The following is a 23935-nucleotide window of genomic DNA, read 5'->3' as shown; positions in this document are numbered from 1 at the left end:
ACTGAAAAAAAATAATCAAAACGATGAGAGAGTAGCTTTTAAGTTTCACTTTTTCCGAATTTTGTGTGGGAGTTACCCGAAAGAGTGGACCGATATTGTTCATATTCCAATCCGATCTATACCTGAAAGAAATAATACGATGTGCAAAGTTTGAACCAAATCGATTGCTCCCTTCGAGAGTTATCGTTCAAACCATTTTACAGAAAATGTTTGTACTTTGGTGGGGGAGGAACACGAAGCAGTGGACTGATATGACCCATCGTCGAACTTAAACTAAGTTTGGACAAAATATTATGATACCCAAAATTTGGTTCGAATCGGTTGATCCGGACGGACGGACATGGCTAAATCGACACAAAATTGTCTGAAAAGAAATCGTCCAAACATACTTGGGTTCTAAAACCATTATTTCGATGAGTCACATTTGTGTTCGTATCAAAGTGTATGTACCCTTGCCAGCCCAAAGGCTGAGGGTATTTACCAGAAGAAAAGAAGCGAAAATATATCATCATGAATCAGAAAGAAATCTGAAAATTTTGACAGTAATTTATCAGACTTGGTGCAGGCACATTATCTTGTAAATATGATTTAGAGAATTTGATAACTGAGAATGATACAAGCTATTAGTATCAAATATATATATTCGAAACTATGGTATTAAATGTATTCCAGGGTAGCTGAAGGACAATGAGCAAGGGGCTGTCTGTAGCCATGTGACTGGACGAACCTTTACGAACATTGCAACACCAAACCTGATTCCAGGTAACGCAAAAATCCATCTCGTATCCTCTTTAACGTCATACTTTAAATTAAAACAAGTAAGAAATTGTCCGTTGTATTTCTGTATATATAGGGTTTTTTTAATTTTTGGTCCATTTTCTCGGGAAGTATGGACTTTCCTCCGAAAAAATTGTATCGCCGTAGATAGACCGCATAGACAACATGTTGCCAAATAATTAAAAACGATTCCAAACGAGCCCTTAATCTGCATTCTTCCCAAACTATGTGTGAACATAATTCGAGTCTGTAAAAAATAATACGATGTGCAACGTTTGACCAAATCGGATACTCCCTTCGAGGGTTATCTACTACCTTGGTGCCGTCAGGTTTTTATACCCTACACCACTATGTGGTAAGGGGTATTATGTGTTAGTGCATTTGTATGTAACATACAAAAGGAAGCGAGATAGACCCATAGTTCCTTCTAGGGATATACATAGAATCACTTTCTGAGTCGATTTATGCATGTCCGTCCGTCCGTCCGTCCGTTCGCAACATACAGGTCGCATTTGTTGACCGATTTCGCTGAAAATTGGGGAATACCATTTTTTTAGCCGTCGGAAGAACAAGTTCGAAGATGGGCTATATCGGTCCAAGTTTTGGTATAGCCCCCATATAACGGTACCTCCCGATTTAAGGTATTTTAAGGATCTTAGTCGCATTTGTTGCCCATACCAGCTGAAATTTTACATTTGAGGTTCCCAATGGCCGCGAAATTGCTCCACTAAAAATTGTCAAGATAGGTCCACGGTTCGGTATAGTCCCCATATAACGATACCTCCCGATTTAAGGTATTTTAGGGATCTTAGCCACATTTTTTGCTTGAACTAGCTGAAATTTTACATATGTGGTTCCCAGTGGCCACGAAATTTCGCCACTTAAAATTGTTAAGATAGGTCCATGTTTTTTTGTAGCCCCCATATAACGGTACCTCCCGATTTTAGGTATTTTAACGATTTTCCCCAAATATGGCTCCAATTTGCCATTTGGAGTTTAATGAGTTCAAAAAATTTACTTTAATGTTTGTTTTGGGTTATTAAAAAACTTCTGGTGTAGGGTATTACATAGTCGGCCCCGCCCGACTTTGGTCTTTTCCTACTGGTTTTAGCTTTTGGGAAATTACCTTAGGAAGTATGGAGTTGCCCCCAAAAGAATTGCGTCGTCGTAAAAGGTACCGGGAGGAAATTATAACTTGTTACAAAACATTTCAAAACGACCCGAAACGAGCTGTTAAACTGTATGTACATTTTCCAACTTTTTCTGTGGGAGGTACATAGAGGAGTATACCGATTTAGTCCATATTAAAACTTTATGTATTAACATATGCAATATTATAACGAGCCAGACAGACAGGCAGAAGGACATGGCTAAATAAACTCCAAATTGTTTGAAACGTCCAAACATACCTGGAGTCTAAAACAATTATCTCTAGCCGAAAGGCTGACGACATATCATACAGGGATATTACCCGTACTGATACATGGAACGTTACTAATAGATGAGGCAGTACTTTGTGGGATTGGGCGAAAAGTCTTCTAAAGGTCTGTTGGGCGTTCTGCATTGATAATGAATATTAACTTCATATGAACCAAGAACTGCAACACCAAACAATTTAAACGTGTTTTTTAAAACGTATCGGGATTGAAAAAGCGACCTATTATCTGACTAAGATGTAGGATATCGAAAAGCTTAGCGTTCACAATATGAGAAGGAGTAGTAATGGAAATCTATTCTTAATTAGGCTTACTGACTAAAAATTGCGACTTTACGCAATTGCATTATGGTGTTGCTTTAATTCGTGTTTGGATTTAATTTCTTTCAAACTGTTTCCCTCCTTCTCAGAACTATAAGGTATGTGATGGAAACCGATTTGAGTCGATTTTTCGAATCGAAACCGTATATACATGTCGTAGCCAGGGGTGCCAAGTTGGTGGTTTTCCCGCTACTTGTGGTGATTTTTGACGTACAAAAACCACTGTTTAAGCAGGAATGTCAACTGTTTTAAGGTAAAAATCGCTACAGGCCTATGGTGCGTATGTGGCTGTAGCGATTTTTACCTCGGAACAGTTGGCATTCCTGGTCGTAGCCATAAATGTCCGAAGTCGTTATCTCCAAAAAAAATTAGTTTTTTGATTGAATCTAATACATAAGAATAAAATACATGCTAGCTTCTTCGTTAAAAAATAACGATTCTATTTAAAAAAGGAATTTCGGAAAATAGGATAACATTGCAGATTTTTGTTGTAATGACGGATCCCAAACTAAGCGTTTCCGCGGTTTTGGTTTCATTACTTACTCCCATTCGTATGTAATTCATAATATCCCATATACTCGACTTCATAAGATTAATATTCCATAAAACAGTTTTTCATTTTATAACGTTTTTTGCTTCTCCTGTAAAATTATTATTTTGTTAGTTACGACTTTTGGCATTTATGGTGACGATATGTAGGTAAGTTGTATTTTATAATAAATGTATATTTTTCCCAAAATGACTTTTTTTAATTTCAATCATAATTTTAATAAAAACAAAGCAAGTTAAATAAAACACTGTAAAAAATGAGCTACATTTGAAATCAAGTCGAAATGGTTTCCATCACATACCTGATAAAGCATCCGAAATTATAGTCATCATAATACACATAATTGTTGCACAGTGTCAAATTATTATAAAAAATTTAAAAACCAGACTTTACAAGGGTCCATCGACCACTAAACTATCGTACATACATTGACGAGGCATTCCACTAACTTTTAATCCATTGCCTCACTGTTTCAAAGGTTTCCAATAGGAGAAAAAGTGTTACCATTTAAAATCCATTAACAGATGATGGTTCAATGTAACGACATTTCAAATTTGTTTAGACAATAAACAACATAAATTCTAAAATTTATCATTGATCATTAATTAATTGAATTTACATTTAAACAGCATTTAATTAATTATTTTAAAACCACAAAAAATATTAACAAAAAACCACAATACGTGCGTGTGCCAATCGTTTGGCCATGACTGGGTGAGAGATTGATCACTTTCAAAATTCATAAAGCTTTATATGATGATGAAAATCCATTGTTATTACATGGAATTATGTCGATGATTTACATTAGTATTTCCATTGTTAGGGTGCAACAACGCTTATTGTTGTTTTTATTATAGCAAGCTGATGGCTTACTGCCCACTGTTGTTTACTCAAGCGTGAGGGTCATACATATTTTGGTAGATTTATTTGTTGGTCAGTAAAACAAAAACACTTTGCCCTCTTTGGAGGTGCATTGCTTGCATTCTTTCTGTTTTTTTTTTCTTTCTTTAACAATGATGAAACTTACAGCTGTTCCTGGTTAACTGACTGCATACTGCTCACATACAAGTTGATGCTGAAGGCAAACATAAAGAAGGCAAAAAACAACAGGAAGAGATACAACAGCCATAGCTTCTTAAGTTGTTGGAAACGTAGGCCCATTATGTTTCGTTTGAAAAGACTTCTTCGCGACGTTAATGGCGTAATTTTGAACAAACTATTTGACGACGACTACGATGACCACTAATAAGCGACAAACCCGTTCCGTTTAAACGCGGCATAAAACTTCCAAACTTAGCCACGAATAAATTAACCGGCAAAGTGTTCGACGAGATGTGTTTACAATGACCGTTAACTGCAGAATGGGAGACCGACATACGATCGTGCTCACTTATACAAATAATATGGTGCGGCTGGTGTGTTTTGTTTCTTCGCTCATTGAAACATTGATGCGAGTGTCTGTGTGGCTCTAAACAACCGGCAATATAGTTCTGTGTTTTTTCCAGAGAGCTTGAATTAAAAACCTGAAATGATTTGGGAACATTTTAGTTGTTTTTAAATTAAAGTTGATATGAAATGAGCAAAATATAAACATTTGTTAAATTAGTTTGGAAAGTATACTCAGATCCATATGAAAACAAAATAAAACTAATGCTACAAAAAGCAAATACCACTTGTTGTTTATTTCATTTTAATTAAATGGTCTATTACAGAACTGCAGGAATCTACTAATTTTTACTACGATAACAATTGTTCCCTGAATACATAAGAATGTCCCCGGAATATAACGTCAAACTACTGTTCTCCATTATAAAAAATTCTGGGAATCGAACGGTACTTGTAGTGATCTGAAAAATGGTTCATAGGTTGTGGAAAAACTTGCGCAGCAACCATTACTTTAAATAGCATAGTAAATAAAACTATTGACCCACATTCTAAAATAAGCAATCAGGTTTTAGACTGAATAAGCCATATACTACTGCAACACCAACTAAAATAAAGGTATGGGGCTTGAACCAGAGCCGAATTAGCAGACTCCGATGCAATGATCAGGTGATCAAAGATACGCTTAGCGTTCAAAATATGAGAAAGGTAGTAATGTAAATATATTTTTAATTCGGCTTACTGACCCAATCAATTTCAAACATATGAAACATGTGTTTGATCTTGATTTATGCCAAATCGATGATTGTAAAAATATCTTTAGATGTAGGAAAGGGGTAAGTTGATCTGACACTCTAGGATTGAATGGGTATATAAAGGGTGAAAAATTAAATTTGGAAAGAATAATCATAATATGGATGCTACTGTAAAGTATACACACTATCACAAAAAATACAATAGTAAATGTTTCTCTTAATAGTCGGCCTTCGTCCGGGGATTTAAAACACTCTCTTATAGACAGGGACAAATCTCGGGTATGAAAATATTTTTTTCTTTAAAACTGTAAATTTTATCTGAATAGTTGGCCTGCGGCAGGGGATTTAAGACTTTTTCATATATACAGGTGCAAGTCTCGGGTATGAAAACAACATTTTCTTTTAAATTGTACATTTTTCTCTAAGCAGCCGGCTTTCGGCCGGGAATTTAAACCTTCTCATTTGAACAGTTGTAAATCTCGGGTACGGAACAAAATATATTTTAAATTTTTCTCTAAATAAGCGAATGTATAAAAGGGAATTTTTCGGAATTTTAGAGGCCCATATCTCAGCTATAATTTTCAAAAACAATTAAAGTCGGCTTGGTCGACAGAGATATACCCCAAGCCTCGGACCTAAAAAGAAAAGAAGTAAGACACAATACTGCTGACGTCTATATAATACGATGTACAACGATTGAACCAAATCAGTTTCTTCCTTCGAGGGTTATCTTACGTACTACTCAGTTTAGTTGATGCTGGCAGGCTTCTTTGAAGCTTTTGCGCCATTATCTCGGAGATTAGGGACTTTGAAGGCCACATTTTGGACCGATTCCGAATGGATCAAATCGTTTACTGCCTTTGAGAGTTATCGTGGGCACAAATTTTCCGAACATTTTTGAACATTTGTGGGGGAGTTACCGGAAGGAGCGGATAATCCATCTTCGAACTTAAACTAAGTTTGGACAAAATATTACGAACGCCGAATTTTGGACCGAATCGGTTCATCCGTTTGAGAATTATCGTGACGGACGACCATGGCTAAATCAATTCCAAATTGTCTGAAACGGATTTCGTCCAAACATACTTGTGGTCTAAAACTATTATTTCCATGAGGCACATTTTGCCCGTATGAAAGCGTATATACCCTCGTTAGCATAAATGCTGAGGACGTGAAGGAATGGTGTAAGTGTATGTAGGCTTAAGAAAAGTTTATTGACTCATGGTGGATCACTTTGTCATATAATCAGGACCCCAAGGGCTACCACCATTGGGGTCCTGCTTACAACGATTTACATTTTTGTGCTGCGTTGTGTCCCGAGATATGGGCCTCTCAAGTTCCAAAAATTCCCTTGTTAAAGACCAGCTATTAAGAGAAAAAATTTAAATTAAAAAAAGTTGTTCACGCGCCCTATATGTACCTATTTGCAGTTGTCCACAGGAGAAAGTCTTAAATCGCCGACCAAAGGACGGCTACTTAAAAAAATTAAATTAAAGGAAAATTTCGCAACCAGTCATTAAACTTGACTTGTTCCAAATGTCGAAAAATCGTAGTTCCGGTTTTTACCATTCACAACTTAAAATCAAATGGCGGTTATATTTCTCAATTGCTAATGTAAACATGCAGTGTGTTCGTTTACTCTACAGTACAATGCAAAAGACCTTTATCGTTTACAAGAAGTTACTGGACTTGGACAAATTATTGAGTAAACGAACACACCTATGGTTTTAATAACATTATTTAGATTTATAGATCCCTAACGCGTATTATTATTCCATCATGATTTACTGGACTTGGTTTTGAATCAAGAAGAAGAATAGTTTTTACTCTCCTTTCCCCACTTTAAACGCCCACACAAACTCCACTAATGACATAAAATATATTTTTTATCTCTTATCGAAAAACTCAATACAACGAAATATTTTCAAACTGCAGTTCTGCCACAAAATCAATGAAACAAAATACACCACCGCACACCACTTTCGATAAATTTCGTGTCGTCGTTAATTCACAACCAAAACAATCTGAATCAACAGAAAACCGAGTAAAAGGAAAGTGGTGATAATTGGCAAACCAAAGAGGAATCCGAGTTGAAAAGAATCTAAAAAACAGAACATCAGAGAAAGATAGGGGTAAGCAGAATAAGGTGTAATAGAAAATGCAATTCGCAATAAACTGATAACAGTACGATATCAACAATTCTGTTAAAATTAATTTTAAATATTGAATTAAACGTTAATTTTTCAAAATAGATAAACATGAAATACTTTACTCTAGTAATACAGTAATTTCTGGTTACCTGCATTATTCATAGCTGCATTTTGGCCTTACCTGACCAAAAATCTGTTTATAGGCAACTATTCTCTAGATTCCGTTCACTATATTATGTTTTAGTGGACATTCAATAGCTGTATTTTCGGCATAGCTGCATCAAAATTTTGGTGATTTTACTTCAATTTGGTTGTAAAATTTATATATATATATATATTAAATTTCAATTCAACCACTCTGATTTTGTACTGATAAGAAGTGTGCAAAATAAATACAACACAAGAAAAGATAATGAATTGTAAAAAAATGTAACATTTTCTCCCCAGAACTTGAAATGTCTCTCACTTTATTATTTCAACATTGCTTATAGCTGCACATCATATGCACGTAAGTAATATTGAAGATATTGGCCTTGTTGGGCAGGTAAGCGAATTTAAGCTTCCTGCATTTTGGGGATTGCTGCACAAGAAGTCGTGCAATTTTTGATTGTGCAGGTAAGCAAAAAATACTGTATATGGTAAGCGGTCCATACACAACCCAGTTGTTCAATAAATAGCAATTGTCTACTTTGGCATAGTTATGTAAAATGGCACACAAAATGTTATATATTGACTATTTGACTGCTAAACCTAAATAACGACGGGACGTACACAAATATTTCACCTTTCTACCACAACAACGCTCTCTGAGCGTCCGTATTACCCAAATACGTTGAGTACAAAATCACATTTAAAACACCAAATCCGCGACCAAAACTTATTTAAGCTGTGTTCCTTTACTTACCTGAGGTTACCATTTTAACCATTTGTTACCATTTTTAACCTGCAAAGCGTTCCTTAACCCCGAAAAGTGGCAAAACTGGAAGCAATTTTTAAGAGAGTGAGAGGGGAGAGAGAGCTAAAATGGCTTTCTCTTCTACCACAGGCTACCAGCAACATTTCTGCAGGTAGAAAATGGCAGAACTGATTTTTCGACTTTTGTTTGACGATCATTTCACAAAATGGACGAAAAACCGAAGAAAAAGTCGAACACTGACAACACTAAAGCTCTGTTCCTTTACGTGCAAGAATCTTCAAATTTTACCACTTTTTACTCGAAAAGCGTTCCTTTACTTCAGACACCACACAATTCATATGAATGCAGTTTACAACTTATACTACTTTTGCCGGTTTTACCACTTTCAAAAGTAAAGTAAAAACTGTGAAATAAAAGACGAAAATTGATTTTTTTTATGTTTTTTTCTGACATTGCTGCCGGATCTACCATTTTTCCGTTCCTTTACTTTTCTGGTAAAAATGTTCATGAGAGAGCAATTTTGAACAAATTTGACACTTTTCTCTTTTACCAATCTTACCATTAAAAAAGTAAAGGAACAAAGCTTTAAATGTTTTCATTCGTAAAGTAAATAATTTTCCTTTGCAATTAATTGGATTTCAGGTTTTGTTGGGCTTTTGTTTTCAAAATACAAAACACACGCATACATGCATACAAAACGTTTTGCCATAGTTGAATTTGTTCAACTTTCAAAAATTATACGCTCGACCATGGCAGAACTACCAGGTAGTGGTATCACATGAATCGAATCACATGATCGAATTTGAAAAGTCAAATCCCTTTATAAAAAAATATTTTTGTTGTAATTTCCCCAACAACATAAAGAATGTTTTGACATAACTTATTCAAAATTTTACGATGCCACTACCTGGGTAATTGTGCCATGCGCTCGACGTATTTCGGTAGTTCTCATAAGAATACATAGCTGTGTTCCTTTACTTACCTGATGTTACCATTTGTTACCATTTTTAACCTGCAAAGCGTTCCTTAACACCGAAATGTGGCAAAACTGGAAGCAGTTTTTAAGAGAGTGAGCGTGGAGAGAGAGCGAAAATGGCTTTCTCTTCTACCACAGGCTGCCAGCAAAAAAAAAAGTCGAACGCTGACAAAACTAAATTAAAAACTGTCAAATAAAAGACGAAAATAGATTTTGTATGTTTCTTTTTGACATTGCTGCCAGATCTACCATTTTTCCGTTCCTTTACTCTTCTGGTAAAAATGTTCATGAGAGAGCAATTTTGAGCAATTTTGACACTTTTCTCTCTTACCACCCTTACCATTAAACAAGTAAAGGAACAAAGCTCATGTGTTCTACTTTTTTCACCACACACGCCCTGGGTACACTGACGTATGTATATAGGTTTGGGCATGGTATAAGTAAAGAGGTAGATTTAAATGAAAAAAATCTATAGAACCCTTTTTTTTCCTGAATTCCTAAAACTTCAAAATAAAAGCAACAAGTGGGTTTGTTTACAATACATTTTTTGAGCATTTTATAAAAAACGATAAAAATGAATGAAGTGTTAAGTTTTCTCCATATATTCGAGTTGTGAATATGATAAAATGATTGTTTCAATGCAAATCTGACGAAATTTTTCCATACAAATGGCCTAAAAACAATTTTAAAAATCATTGAATTCGATTGTTTTTAAAATTGTTTGGCATATTTTTCAAATGCCACACACACATACACATTTTGTGTATATTGTTTTGAAGTTTTAGGAATACTGCAATGAAAAAATTTAAATTGACATAAAGCTTTGGCTAACCTTTCTTATTAAACCATGGGTTTGGGCCTTATAGACTACCGATGGATAGTGTAATCGACAATGTTTTTCTCTTGTAATCTCTTTTCAACATATTTTTTTTAATCAAAATATAAAAAATTTTCTGTCATATTGTTTATTCATAATTAAAAAAACCTATTTTGATGCGATTGTTGTGCAAAAACTTAAGATGTCAAAAAAGAACGTGTTAGAGCTAAATCATAGAAAGGATGGACAACCTAAGAAGAATATTTATATTATATCTGTGGTAAGTATTGATATCTATCTTGACGGAATACATTATCGTGTCATTTCATTAAACTTGTAGACATTTTATTTCAGGAACTTTAGAATGATCTGAAGGACACACAAGAAAAACCTTCCAAGGACCAAATAAACATAAAGTCGCCGTATTAAGTAGTAACGCTCTAGTTCCAGTATCAAGGATCAAGATGGACTTGTCATATCCATAAGCATACACGATTATATTGTCATTTGTAAAATTTTTGCACACCATGCAATAAAATAAAGTGTGGCTAATTCATATATGCATTTACCCATTTATCCGACTTCAATTTATGCCCGTAGGTAACTACCTATTAGTTATCTTTACCTACGCTTTTGGAAATTTCCACGTGCCATTTACCGAGGCGTGTAAGTTTTGAAAACATGTGGTTACATTTATGATTTTCATTCATGATTTCGTAAAATCATTGCCACTTAGACGCAAACTTTAAAATGCGATTATCTCAAAACGGGAAAATGGCGTATGGAACCCTTAAGCATAACACAGACGATATGTATACCAAACCGTTCAAATCAATCAATTTCATAAAATTGCTTCAGTATGGAACTGGATCTAATAACGCATAATTTCATGAAATTTTGTCAATTAATTCAGTCTAGTGTGGACCGGCACTAATTGTTCCACAAACATTCCAGAAGGGCCACGGTAGACTTCCCTAATATCAGTGAGTGTAGTGTGAACCGGCACTAATTGTGCCACAAACATTCCAGAAGGGACAAGGTAGACTTCCCTCATATCAGTGAGAGCATATTGGCTCAATGAAATGAAACCTACTGTTTGTCGCCGAATCCAAATGAGGTTCATTATCCACTGTTAACCAAGTTTTTTTTTTATTGCTAGGAAGAAGTAAGAACGGTGTTAACTTCGGCCATGCCGAACTTGTTATACCCTCCACCCATGGTAGAACAAGAAAAGGTAGCAGCAATACCCAGCTGACTGAACTGGGTTGTAGTGTTAGTGTCAAATTCCATTCGACATTTTATGTATTTATTTCTATGTTCGATGTATATTAGGGATATATATTTTTGAAGAACAAATTTATTCATCAGAAAAAAAAAACATCTTTGTGTTTATTTCAGCTCTAGTCCATATTTTGTTGTATTCAAGTATTTGAATAACAACAAAATGTTTTACAGTGGATATGAAATTGATTAGTTGCGGGCGGAGGGTGAGGAATACTATAGTTTCAGTTGTCACCAAACAACTTCATCAGTTCCCTTTTCCGCCGACTCTGTATCGATAAACAGGTCAATAAGCCCATCCAGCAAATTAAACAAAATGAGAAAATTGCTGTATGGCCCTAAAGCTGATTACCCTACAATTTGAGTCGAACTAAAGAATTTCATATCCACCACTGTTTTTATGTCGTCTTTGCTTTGCAAAGAATGCGAACATATGAGTGTTGCTTCAATAAGCGGGGTAAAACAACGAGAAAGTTGTTGTTTTTGCATTACGCATTGATCAACAAGGCCGTGCTGATGCCTATTATTGTTGTTGGCGTTTTTTATTGTTGGACTGCAGAATTTTACATCTTTGTGTTTATTTCAGCTCTAGTCCATATTTTGTTGTATTCAAGTATTTGAATAACAACAAAATGTTTTACAGTGGATATGAAATTGATTAGTTGCGGGCGGAGGGTGAGGAATACTATAGTTTCAGTTGTCACCAAACAACTTCATCAGTTCCCTTTTCCGCCGACTCTGTATCGATAAACAGGTCAATAAGCCCATCCAGCAAATTAAACAAAATGAGAAAATTGCTGTATGGCCCTAAAGCTGATTACCCTACAATTTGAGTCGAACTAAAGAATTTCATATCCACCACTGTTTTTATGTCGTCTTTGCTTTGCAAAGAATGCGAACATATGAGTGTTGCTTCAATAAGCGGGGTAAAACAACGAGAAAGTTGTTGTTTTTGCATTACGCATTGATCAACAAGGCCGTGCTGATGCCTATTATTGTTGTTGGCGTTTTTTATTGTTGGACTGCAGAATTTTACATCTTTGTGTTTATTTCAGCTCTAGTCCATATTTTGTTGTATTCAAGTATTTGAATAACAACAAAATGTTTTACAGTGGATATGAAATTGATTAGTTGCGGGCGGAGGGTGAGGAATACTATAGTTTCAGTTGTCACCAAACAACTTCATCAGTTCCCTTTTCCGCCGACTCTGTATCGATAAACAGGTCAATAAGCCCATCCAGCAAATTAAACAAAATGAGAAAATGAACTTTAGGGCCATACAGCAATTTTCTCATTTTGTTTAATTTGCTGGATGGGCTTATTGACCTGTTTATCGATACAGAGTCGGCGGAAAAGGGAACTGATGAAGTTGTTTGGTGACAACTGAAACTATAGTATTCCTCACCCTCCGCCCGCAACTAATCAATTTCATATCCACTGTAAAACATTTTGTTGTTATTCAAATACTTGAATACAACAAAATATGGACTAGAGCTGAAATAAACACAAAGATGTAAAATTCTGCAGTCCAACAATAAAAAACGCCAACAACAATAATAGGCATCAGCACGGCCTTGTTGATCAATGCGTAATGCAAAAACAACAACTTTCTCGTTGTTTTACCCCGCTTATTGAAGCAACACTCATATGTTCGCATTCTTTGCAAAGCAAAGACGACATAAAAACAGTGGTGGATATGAAATTCTTTAGTTCGACTCAAATTGTAGGGTAATCAGCTTTAGGGCCATACAGCAATTTTCTCATTTTGTTTAATTTGCTGGATGGGCTTATTGACCTGTTTATCGATACAGAGTCGGCGGAAAAGGGAACTGATGAAGTTGTTTGGTGACAACTGAAACTATAGTATTCCTCACCCTCCGCCCGCAACTAATCAATTTCATATCCACTGTAAAACATTTTGTTGTTATTCAAATACTTGAATACAACAAAATATGGACTAGAGCTGAAATAAACACAAAGATGTAAAATTCTGCAGTCCAACAATAAAAAACGCCAACAACAATAATAGGCATCAGCACGGCCTTGTTGATCAATGCGTAATGCAAAAACAACAACTTTCTCGTTGTTTTACCCCGCTTATTGAAGCAACACTCATATGTTCGCATTCTTTGCAAAGCAAAGACGACATAAAAACAGTGGTGGATATGAAATTCTTTAGTTCGACTCAAATTGTAGGGTAATCAGCTTTAGGGCCATACAGCAATTTTCTCATTTTGTTTAATTTGCTGGATGGGCTTATTGACCTGTTTATCGATACAGAGTCGGCGGAAAAGGGAACTGATGAAGTTGTTTGGTGACAACTGAAACTATAGTATTCCTCACCCTCCGCCCGCAACTAATCAATTTCATATCCACTGTAAAACATTTTGTTGTTATTCAAATACTTGAATACAACAAAATATGGACTAGAGCTGAAATAAACACAAAGATGTAAAATTCTGCAGTCCAACAATAAAAAACGCCAACAACAATAATAGGCATCAGCACGGCCTTGTTGATCAATGCGTAATGCAAAAACAACAACTTTCTCGTTGTTTTACCCCGCTTATTGAAGCAACACTCATATGTTCGCATTCTTTGCAAAGCAAAGACGACATAAAAACAGTGGTGGATATGAAATTCTTTAGTTCGACTCAAATTGTAGGGTAATCAGCTTTAGGGCCATACAGCAATTTTCTCATTTTGTTTAATTTGCTGGATGGGCTTATTGACCTGTTTATCGATACAGAGTCGGCGGAAAAGGGAACTGATGAAGTTGTTTGGTGACAACTGAAACTATAGTATTCCTCACCCTCCGCCCGCAACTAATCAATTTCATATCCACTGTAAAACATTTTGTTGTTATTCAAATACTTGAATACAACAAAATATGGACTAGAGCTGAAATAAACACAAAGATGTAAAATTCTGCAGTCCAACAATAAAAAACGCCAACAGAAAAAAAAAACTATTTCCCATAAAGACGGCTTCATATCATTGACATGTAACCTCCTTCAGGTCCGAACGACATGCCGCACACTAAAACACCGCTTATAGAGGCGGTACAATATTTGTTAATATGTGTGGTATTTTGTTAAACTTGAAAAGAATAAAGCCCTAATAAACATGTGCTTTTTTGTTTTCAAAAGCAAATGATTGAAACATCTTCTCTTTTTTCAATGAATTACCAGCGACCCGAAACATTTTTGCAAGTATTCTACTTTCTGCGAGAAATTATGCATTTAGTGGAATGATATGGAAACATTCAAATTGAAAATCTAACGAGTTTTCATTCATGTTTTCCAATATATTCAATCAAATGTGAAAAATTATTAGTTTTTTAAATTCCAATAATTTATAGACATTTCCTTGTTTTGTTTACATTTACGTTGACACTAAGGTTTACAAACAAAAACAAATTCCTTTGTGGTTGTTGTTCGAGTTGTATTTGTTGTAGTATTAACTTTACCTTGTATTTGTTCTACCATGCCCTCCACCATGAGTTTTATCGAAGTAAAATGGAACAATTAGTTTCCTTTCGTTTATGAAGAAGACTAAATAGCGAATTTCAGCAAGTTCGGTAAAACAATGTGACTAAACTTCGAAATACCGAAATTCGGGAGGTACCGTTCTATGGGGGTTATATCAAAACGTCGATCTATACCTGCAAATTTCTGGGGGAAAGTTTTTAGACTCAAAGAAGACCAAATAGCAAAATACCGAAAATCAAGACGTACGTTCCTATGACGATGATGAAAATCCATTGTTATTACATGGAATTATGTCGATGATTTACATTAGTATTTCCATTGTTAGGGTGCAACAACGCTTATTGTTGTTTTTATTATAGCAAGCTGATGGCTTACTGGCCACTGTTGTTTACTCAAGCGTGAGGGTCATACATATTTTGGTAGATTTATTTGTTGGTCAGTAAAACAAAAACACTTTGCCCTCTTTGGAGGTGCATTGCTTGCATTCTTTCTGTTTTTTTTTTCTTTCTTTAACAATGATGAAACTTACAGCTGTTCCTGGTTAACTGACTGCATACTGCTCACATACAAGTTGATGCTGAAGGCAAACATAAAGAAGGCAAAAAACAACAGGAAGAGATACAACAGCCATAGCTTCTTAAGTTGTTGGAAACGTAGGCCCATTATGTTTCGTTTGAAAAGACTTCTTCGCGACGTTAATGGCGTAATTTTGAACAAACTATTTGACGACGACAGCGACGACTACGATGACCACTAATAAGCGACAAACCCGTTCCGTTTAAACGCGGCATAAAACTTCCAAACTTAGCCACGAATAAATTAACCGGCAAAGTGTTCGACGAGATGTGTTTACAATGACCGTTAACTGCAGAATGGGAGACCGACATACGATCGTGCTCACTTATACAAATAATATGGTGCGGCTGGTGTGTTTTGTTTCTTCGCTCATTGAAACATTGATGCGAGTGTCTGTGTGGCTCTAAACAACCGGCAATATAGTTCTGTGTTTTTTCCAGAGAGCTTGAATTAAAAACCTGAAATGATTTGGGAACATTTTAGTTGTTTTTAAATTAAAGTTGATATGAAATGAGCAAAATATAAACATTTGTTAAATTAGTTTGGAAAGTATACTCAGATCCATATGAAAACAAAATAAAACTAATGCTACAAAAAGCAAATAGGGTAAATGCATCAATAGTCGGCCCTTTAACTTTTTTTTCATTTTTAAACTGGTGTCACAGGTTGTGGGAATATAATTTTACTGTAAATATTTAATTTTACACATCACTAAAGGGTTGTGTTTCAGAATTTATAAACTTGTTTTTATTAATTATTTAATAAGTATTGCCAATTTGCATTTTTCCCAAAAAACACCCTATGTTCTAATAGTCGGCATGCATGTTCCTAAGTTCGGCCACTGATGTTCCAATAGTCGGCACCCCTTTTACCGTTGTAGAAAAAAGAAGAAACTTAAAAAAAATAAGAATTTATTTCGACTAAAAACCTACATAAATATAATTATATCAATTAATAAAACTTAAATCTGACAAATTCATTTACATTAATACACCTTACAAATACAACAAGAAATTAATCATTTTAACATTTATATTTATTGAATTGAAATTTATTTTCCCATATCTCTCATTTACTAGAAGAGTGACAAATCTCAAAAAAAAGATTCGAGAAAAACACGTTTTAAGTTGGAAATGGAAATTTGACTACCCAACTTAAAAAGGTTATTACAGGAAAAATAAAATAACTACTTAGATCATATTTTGCAAAGAGTTAGCCAGATATCAGTGCTTAATTTCTGTGCAAGATATATCATGATTTGAAGTGTTGTAGTGCACCATACACTTAAAAGCCTGAACTTTCGGAACGACCTCCGCTGGACCTCCGACCAACCTCCTCCGAACTTCGAAACTACCTCCTCTGGACCTCTGACCACCCTCCTCCGAACTTCGGAACTACCTCCACTGGACCACCGACCACCCTGCTCCGAACTTCAGAATTACCTCGTCTGGACCTCTGACCACCCTCCTCCAAACTTCAGAACCACCCTCCTCCAAACTTCGGAACCACCCTCCTCCGAACTTCGGAACTACCTCGTCTGGACCTGCGACCATCCTCCTCCGAACATCGGAACTACCTCCTTCGGACCTCCGACCACCCTCCTTCGAACTTTGGAACTACCTCCTCTGGACCTCCTACCGTCCTCCTCCGAACTTCGTAACTACCTCCTCTGAACCTCCGACCATCCTCCTCCGAACTTCAGAAGTACCTCCTCTGGACCGCCTATCACCCATCTTCGAACTTCGGGATAGCCACCTCTGAACCTCCGCACAACTTGCTCTTTTCACATTCAGTCCACAGGAATATTAAAACCTGCGCGCTACTACACACGCAAAAACACACAAACGGCAAAAAAAATATGTTTCACTCGATTTTACTATACGAATAAACTCGTACTCTATTTCGAGTATTTTCACTCGCACTCTTATTTTGAAACTACGAGACAAAAAATACATATCTATTGAACTTTTATTGGTGGCCGACGTTAGGAACCATGTAAATACTGGCATGTTCTAATAGTCGGCATACCTATGCCGACTATTGGAACAACTGTGATTTTATTGTTCCTATTGTCGGCATACCATAAATACGACGAATTCGCATTTTTTATAAACATTTATCACGTCTGCCTTATTAGTTTTAGTAATATATAATATGGCAATCATTCATTTCAAAACAAGATATGAATTAATAGGATTTTTTACTTATTTTACTTTTATTTATAAACTAACAAATTTCTTAAAAAATGCACTTTAACACGTGTTGACAAATCAGTACCGTTAGAAACGACTATAAATCTTAAAATACCGTTCCCAGGACCATGAAAAATTGTATAGATGGAGAAGGGAATATATTTTATGTAAATGTAATCTTATTTGACAATATAAATAACGGTATTCTTATTTATTCGTATTTATATACAAATGTGGCCGAATACTGGAACCGGCCGACAATAGGAGCGTTTACCCTACCACTTGTTGTTTATTTCATTTTAATTAAATGGTCTATTACAGAACTGCAGGAATCTACTAATTTTTACTACGATAACAATTGTTCCCTGAATACATAAGAATGTCCCCGGAATATAACGTCAAACTACTGTTCTCCATTATAAAAAATTCTGGGAATCGAACGGTACTTGTAGTGATCTGAAAAATGGTTCATAGGTTGTGGAAAAACTTGCGCAGCAACCATTACTTTAAATAGCATAGTAAATAAAACTATTGACCCACATTCTAAAATAAGCAATCAGGTTTTAGACTGAATAAGCCATATACTACTGCAACACCAACTAAAATAAAGGTATGGGGCTTGAACCAGAGCCGAATTAGCAGACTCCGATGCAATGATCAGGTGATCAAAGATACGCTTAGCGTTCAAAATATGAGAAAGGTAGTAATGTAAATATATTTTTAATTCGGCTTACTGACCCAATCAATTTCAAACATATGAAACATGTGTTTGATCTTGATTTATGCCAAATCGATGATTGTAAAAATATCTTTAGATGTAGGAAAGGGGTAAGTTGATCTGACACTCTAGGATTGAATGGGTATATAAAGGGTGAAAAATTAAATTTGGAAAGAATAATCATAATATGGATGCTACTGTAAAGTATACACACTATCACAAAAAATACAATAGTAAATGTTTCTCTTAATAGTCGGCCTTCGTCCGGGGATTTAAAACACTCTCTTATAGACAGGGACAAATCTCGGGTATGAAAATATTTTTTTCTTTAAAACTGTAAATTTTATCTGAATAGTTGGCCTGCAGCAGGGGATTTAAGACTTTTTCATATATACAGGTGCAAGTCTCGGGTATGAAAACAACATTTTCTTTTAAATTGTACATTTTTCTCTAAGCAGCCGGCTTTCGGCCGGGAATTTAAACCTTCTCATTTGAACAGTTGTAAATCTCGGGTACGGAACAAAATATATTTTAAATTTTTCTCTAAATAAGCGAATGTATAAAAGGGGATTTTTCGGAATTTTAGAGGCCCATATCTCAGCTATAATTTTCAAAAACAATTAAAGTCGGCTTGGTCGACAGAGATATACCCCAAGCCTCGGACCTAAAAAGAAAAGAAGTAAGACACAATACTGCTGACGTCTATATAATACGATGTACAACGATTGAACCAAATCAGTTTCTTCCTTCGAGGGTTATCTTACGTACTACTCAGTTTAGTTGATGCTGGCAGGCTTCTTTGAAGCTTTTGCGCCATTATCTCGGAGATTAGGGACTTTGAAGGCCACATTTTGGACCGATTCCGAATGGATCAAATCGTTTACTGCTTTTGAGAGTTATCGTGGGCACAAATTTTCCGAACATTTGTGGGGGAGTTACCGGAAGGAGCGGATAATCCATCTTCGAACTTAAACTAAGTTTGGACAAAATATTACGAACGCCGAATTTTGGACCGAATCGGTTCATCCGTTTGAGAATTATCGTGACGGACGACCATGGCTAAATCAATTCCAAATTGTCTGAAACGGATTTCGTCCAAACATACTTGTGGTCTAAAACTATTATTTCCATGAGGCACATTTTGCCCGTATGAAAGCGTATATACCCTCGTTAGCATAAATGCTGAGGACGTGAAGGAATGGTGTAAGTGTATGTAGGCTTAAGAAAAGTTTATTGACTCATGGTGGATCACTTTGTCATATAATCAGGACCCCAAGGGCTACCACCATTGGGGTCCTGCTTACAACGATTTACATTTTTGTGCTGCGTTGTGTCCCGAGATATGGGCCTCTCAAGTTCCAAAAATTCCCTTGTTAAAGACCAGCTATTAAGAGAAAAAATTTAAATTAAAAAAAGTTGTTCACGCGCCCTATATGTACCTATTTGCAGTTGTCCACAGGAGAAAGTCTTAAATCGCCGACCAAAGGACGGCTACTTAAAAAAATTAAATTAAAGGAAAATTTCGCAACCAGTCATTAAACTTGACTTGTTCCAAATGTCGAAAAATCGTAGTTCCGGTTTTTACCATTCACAACTTAAAATCAAATGGCGGTTATATTTCTCAATTGCTAATGTAAACATGCAGTGTGTTCGTTTACTCTACAGTACAATGCAAAAGACCTTTATCGTTTACAAGAAGTTACTGGACTTGGACAAATTATTGAGTAAACGAACACACCTATGGTTTTAATAACATTATTTAGATTTATAGATCCCTAACGCGTATTATTATTCCATCATGATTTACTGGACTTGGTTTTGAATCAAGAAGAAGAATAGTTTTTACTCTCCTTTCCCCACTTTAAACGCCCACACAAACTCCACTAATGACATAAAATATATTTTTTATCTCTTATCGAAAAACTCAATACAACGAAATATTTTCAAACTGCAGTTCTGCCACAAAATCAATGAAACAAAATACACCACCGCACACCACTTTCGATAAATTTCGTGTCGTCGTTAATTCACAACCAAAACAATCTGAATCAACAGAAAACCGAGTAAAAGGAAAGTGGTGATAATTGGCAAACCAAAGAGGAATCCGAGTTGAAAAGAATCTAAAAAACAGAACATCAGAGAAAGATAGGGGTAAGCAGAATAAGGTGTAATAGAAAATGCAATTCGCAATAAACTGATAACAGTACGATATCAACAATTCTGTTAAAATTAATTTTAAATATTGAATTAAACGTTAATTTTTCAAAATAGATAAACATGAAATACTTTACTCTAGTAATACAGTAATTTCTGGTTACCTGCATTATTCATAGCTGCATTTTGGCCTTACCTGACCAAAAATCTGTTTATAGGCAACTATTCTCTAGATTCCGTTCACTATATTATGTTTTAGTGGACATTCAATAGCTGTATTTTCGGCATAGCTGCATCAAAATTTTGGTGATTTTACTTCAATTTGGTTGTAAAATTTATATATATATATTAAATTTCAATTCAACCACTCTGATTTTGTACTGATAAGAAGTGTGCAAAATAAATACAACACAAGAAAAGATAATGAATTGTAAAAAAATGTAACATTTTCTCCCCAGAACTTGAAATGTCTCTCACTTTATTATTTCATCATTGCTTATAGCTGCACATCATATGCACGTAAGTAATATTGAAGATATTGGCCTTGTTGGGCAGGTAAGCGAATTTAAGCTTCCTGCATTTTGGGGATTGCTGCACAAGAAGTCGTGCAATTTTTGATTGTGCAGGTAAGCAAAAAATACTGTATATGGTAAGCGGTCCATACACAACCCAGTTGTTCAATAAATAGCAATTGTCTACTTTGGCATAGTTATGTAAAATGGCACACAAAATGTTATATATTGACTATTTGACTGCTAAACCTAAATAACGACGGGACGTACACAAATATTTCACCTTTCTACCACAACAACGCTCTCTGAGCGTCCGTATTACCCAAATACGTTGAGTACAAAATCACATTTAAAACACCAAATCCGCGACCAAAACTTATTTAAGCTGTGTTCCTTTACTTACCTGAGGTTACCATTTTAACCATTTGTTACCATTTTTAACCTGCAAAGCGTTCCTTAACCCCGAAAAGTGGCAAAACTGGAAGCAATTTTTAAGAGAGTGAGAGGGGAGAGAGAGCTAAAATGGCTTTCTCTTCTACCACAGGCTACCAGCAACATTTCTGCAGGTAGAAAATGGCAGAACTGATTTTTCGACTTTTGTTTGACGATCATTTCACAAAATGGACGAAAAACCGAAGAAAAAGTCGAACACTGACAACACTAAAGCTCTGTTCCTTTACGTGCAAGAATCTTCAAATTTTACCACTTTTTACTCGAAAAGCGTTCCTTTACTTCAGACACCACACAATTCATATGAATGCAGTTTACAACTTATACTACTTTTGCCGGTTTTACCACTTTCAAAAGTAAAGTAAAAACTGTGAAATAAAAGACGAAAATTGATTTTTTTATGTTTTTTTCTGACATTGCTGCCGGATCTACCATTTTTCCGTTCCTTTACTTTTCTGGTAAAAATGTTCATGAGAGAGCAATTTTGAACAAATTTGACACTTTTCTCTTTTACCAATCTTACCATTAAAAAAGTAAAGGAACAAAGCTTTAAATGTTTTCATTCGTAAAGTAAATAATTTTCCTTTGCAATTAATTGGATTTCAGGTTTTGTTGGGCTTTTGTTTTCAAAATACAAAACACACGCATACATGCATACAAAACGTTTTGCCATAGTTGAATTTGTTCAACTTTCAAAAATTATACGCTCCAAGGTACATTTATAGAAGGTAGAAGTGACAATCAGCTGTATTCTTACTTTTTTTGTAAATTTAGTTTTCAAAATGTAATAGGGTCTACTCATGAAATTTGAAACTTCGAAATTTGCTACAATAAAATACCGTTTTTCTTCCTAAACTTGTAGTAAAAATGATCTACGACAGTTCTGAATGCTTTATATTTACATTGTCATTCAAATTTCTTCTATTTTGGAGGATTTTCAAAATGTATTTATGTTTTTCTTGAGAAAATTTTTGGAACGACCCTATTATTCAATATTTTCTTTGACAATTAATTTTCAATACCAACAATGTTGTTTTTGTAAATTTGTTAGTTGTTGTAATTCATGCACATACCTTCTATAAATTTACCTTGATACGCTCGACCATGGCAGAACTACCAGGTAGTGGTATCACATGAATCGAATCACATGATCGAATTTGAAAAGTCAAATCCCTTTATAAAAAAATATTTTTGTTGTAATTTCCCCAACAACATAAAGAATGTTTTGACATAACTTATTCAAAATTTTACGATGCCACTACCTGGGTAATTGTGCCATGCGCTCGACGTATTTCGGTAGTTCTCATAAGAATACATAGCTGTGTTCCTTTACTTACCTGATGTTACCATTTGTTACCATTTTTAACCTGCAAAGCGTTCCTTAACACCGAAATGTGGCAAAACTGGAAGCAGTTTTTAAGAGAGTGAGCGTGGAGAGAGAGCGAAAATGGCTTTCTCTTCTACCACAGGCTGCCAGCAAAAAAAAAGTCGAACGCTGACAAAACTAAATTAAAAACTGTCAAATAAAAGACGAAAATAGATTTTGTATGTTTCTTTTTGACATTGCTGCCAGATCTACCATTTTTCCGTTCCTTTACTCTTCTGGTAAAAATGTTCATGAGAGAGCAATTTTGAGCAATTTTGACACTTTTCTCTCTTACCACCCTTACCATTAAACAAGTAAAGGAACAAAGCTCATGTGTTCTACTTTTTTCACCACACACGCCCTGGGTACACTGACGTATGTATATAGGTTTGGGCCTTATAGACTACCGATGGATAGTGTAATCGACAATGTTTTTCTCTTGTAATCTCTTTTCAACATATTTTTTTTTAATCAAAATATAAAAAATTTTCTGTCATATTGTTTATTCATAATTAAAAAAACCTATTTTGATGCGATTGTTGTGCAAAAACTTAAGATGTCAAAAAAGAACGTGTTAGAGCTAAATCATAGAAAGGATGGACAACCTAAGAAGAATATTTATATTATATCTGTGGTAAGTATTGATATCTATCTTGACGGAATACATTATCGTGTCATTTCATTAAACTTGTAGACATTTTATTTCAGGAACTTTAGAATGATCTGAAGGACACACAAGAAAAACCTTCCAAGGACCAAATAAACATAAAGTCGCCGTATTAAGTAGTAACGCTCTAGTTCCAGTATCAAGGATCAAGATGGACTTGTCATATCCATAAGCATACAAGATTATATTGTCATTTGTAAAATTTTTGCACACCATGCAATAAAATAAAGTGTGGCTAATTCATATATGCATTTACCCATTTATCCGACTTCAATTTATGCCCGTAGGTAACTACCTATTAGTTATCTTTACCTACGCTTTTGGAAATTTCCACGTGCCATTTACCGAGGCGTGTAAGTTTTGAAAACATGTGGTTACATTTATGATTTTCATTCATGATTTCGTAAAATCATTGCCACTTAGACGCAAACTTTAAAATGCGATTATC

The 23935-nt window shown here is 35.2% G+C and overlaps 1 protein-coding gene across 10 annotated transcripts in view; it reads right to left on the bottom strand.

Annotated features, from left to right (window-relative positions):
- Positions 1–20383, bottom strand: part of Pgant3 (Polypeptide N-Acetylgalactosaminyltransferase 3) — a 68364-nt gene extending 47981 nt beyond the window's left edge. The window contains exons 1-3 of one of the 10 annotated variants that reach the window (XM_073956985.1): positions 20270–20383; positions 15382–15886; positions 4111–4606 (exon numbers count right to left, since the gene is read on the bottom strand). In XM_073956985.1, the coding sequence (XP_073813086.1) occupies positions 4111–4244 (134 nt within the window). In that variant the 5' untranslated portion in view covers positions 4245–4606; positions 15382–15886; positions 20270–20383. Of the gene's footprint in view, positions 1–4110; positions 4607–4753; positions 4931–6940; positions 7292–15381; positions 15887–20118 lie in introns of those variants that run through there. The other 9 variants (XM_073956981.1, XM_073956984.1, XM_073956983.1 and 6 more) reach the window with 9 other exon arrangements.
- Between the last annotated feature and the right edge of the window lie 3552 nt (positions 20384–23935).

The sequence above is a fragment of the Musca autumnalis genome, unplaced genomic scaffold (genome assembly GCF_047663935.1).
Source record: "Musca autumnalis isolate F117 unplaced genomic scaffold, ASM4766393v1 scaffold_5, whole genome shotgun sequence".
Lineage (NCBI taxonomy): Eukaryota > Metazoa > Arthropoda > Insecta > Diptera > Muscidae > Musca > Musca autumnalis.
The sequence above is the reverse complement of the archived record's forward strand: the minus strand, read 5'-3'. Positions and strand labels throughout refer to the sequence as shown.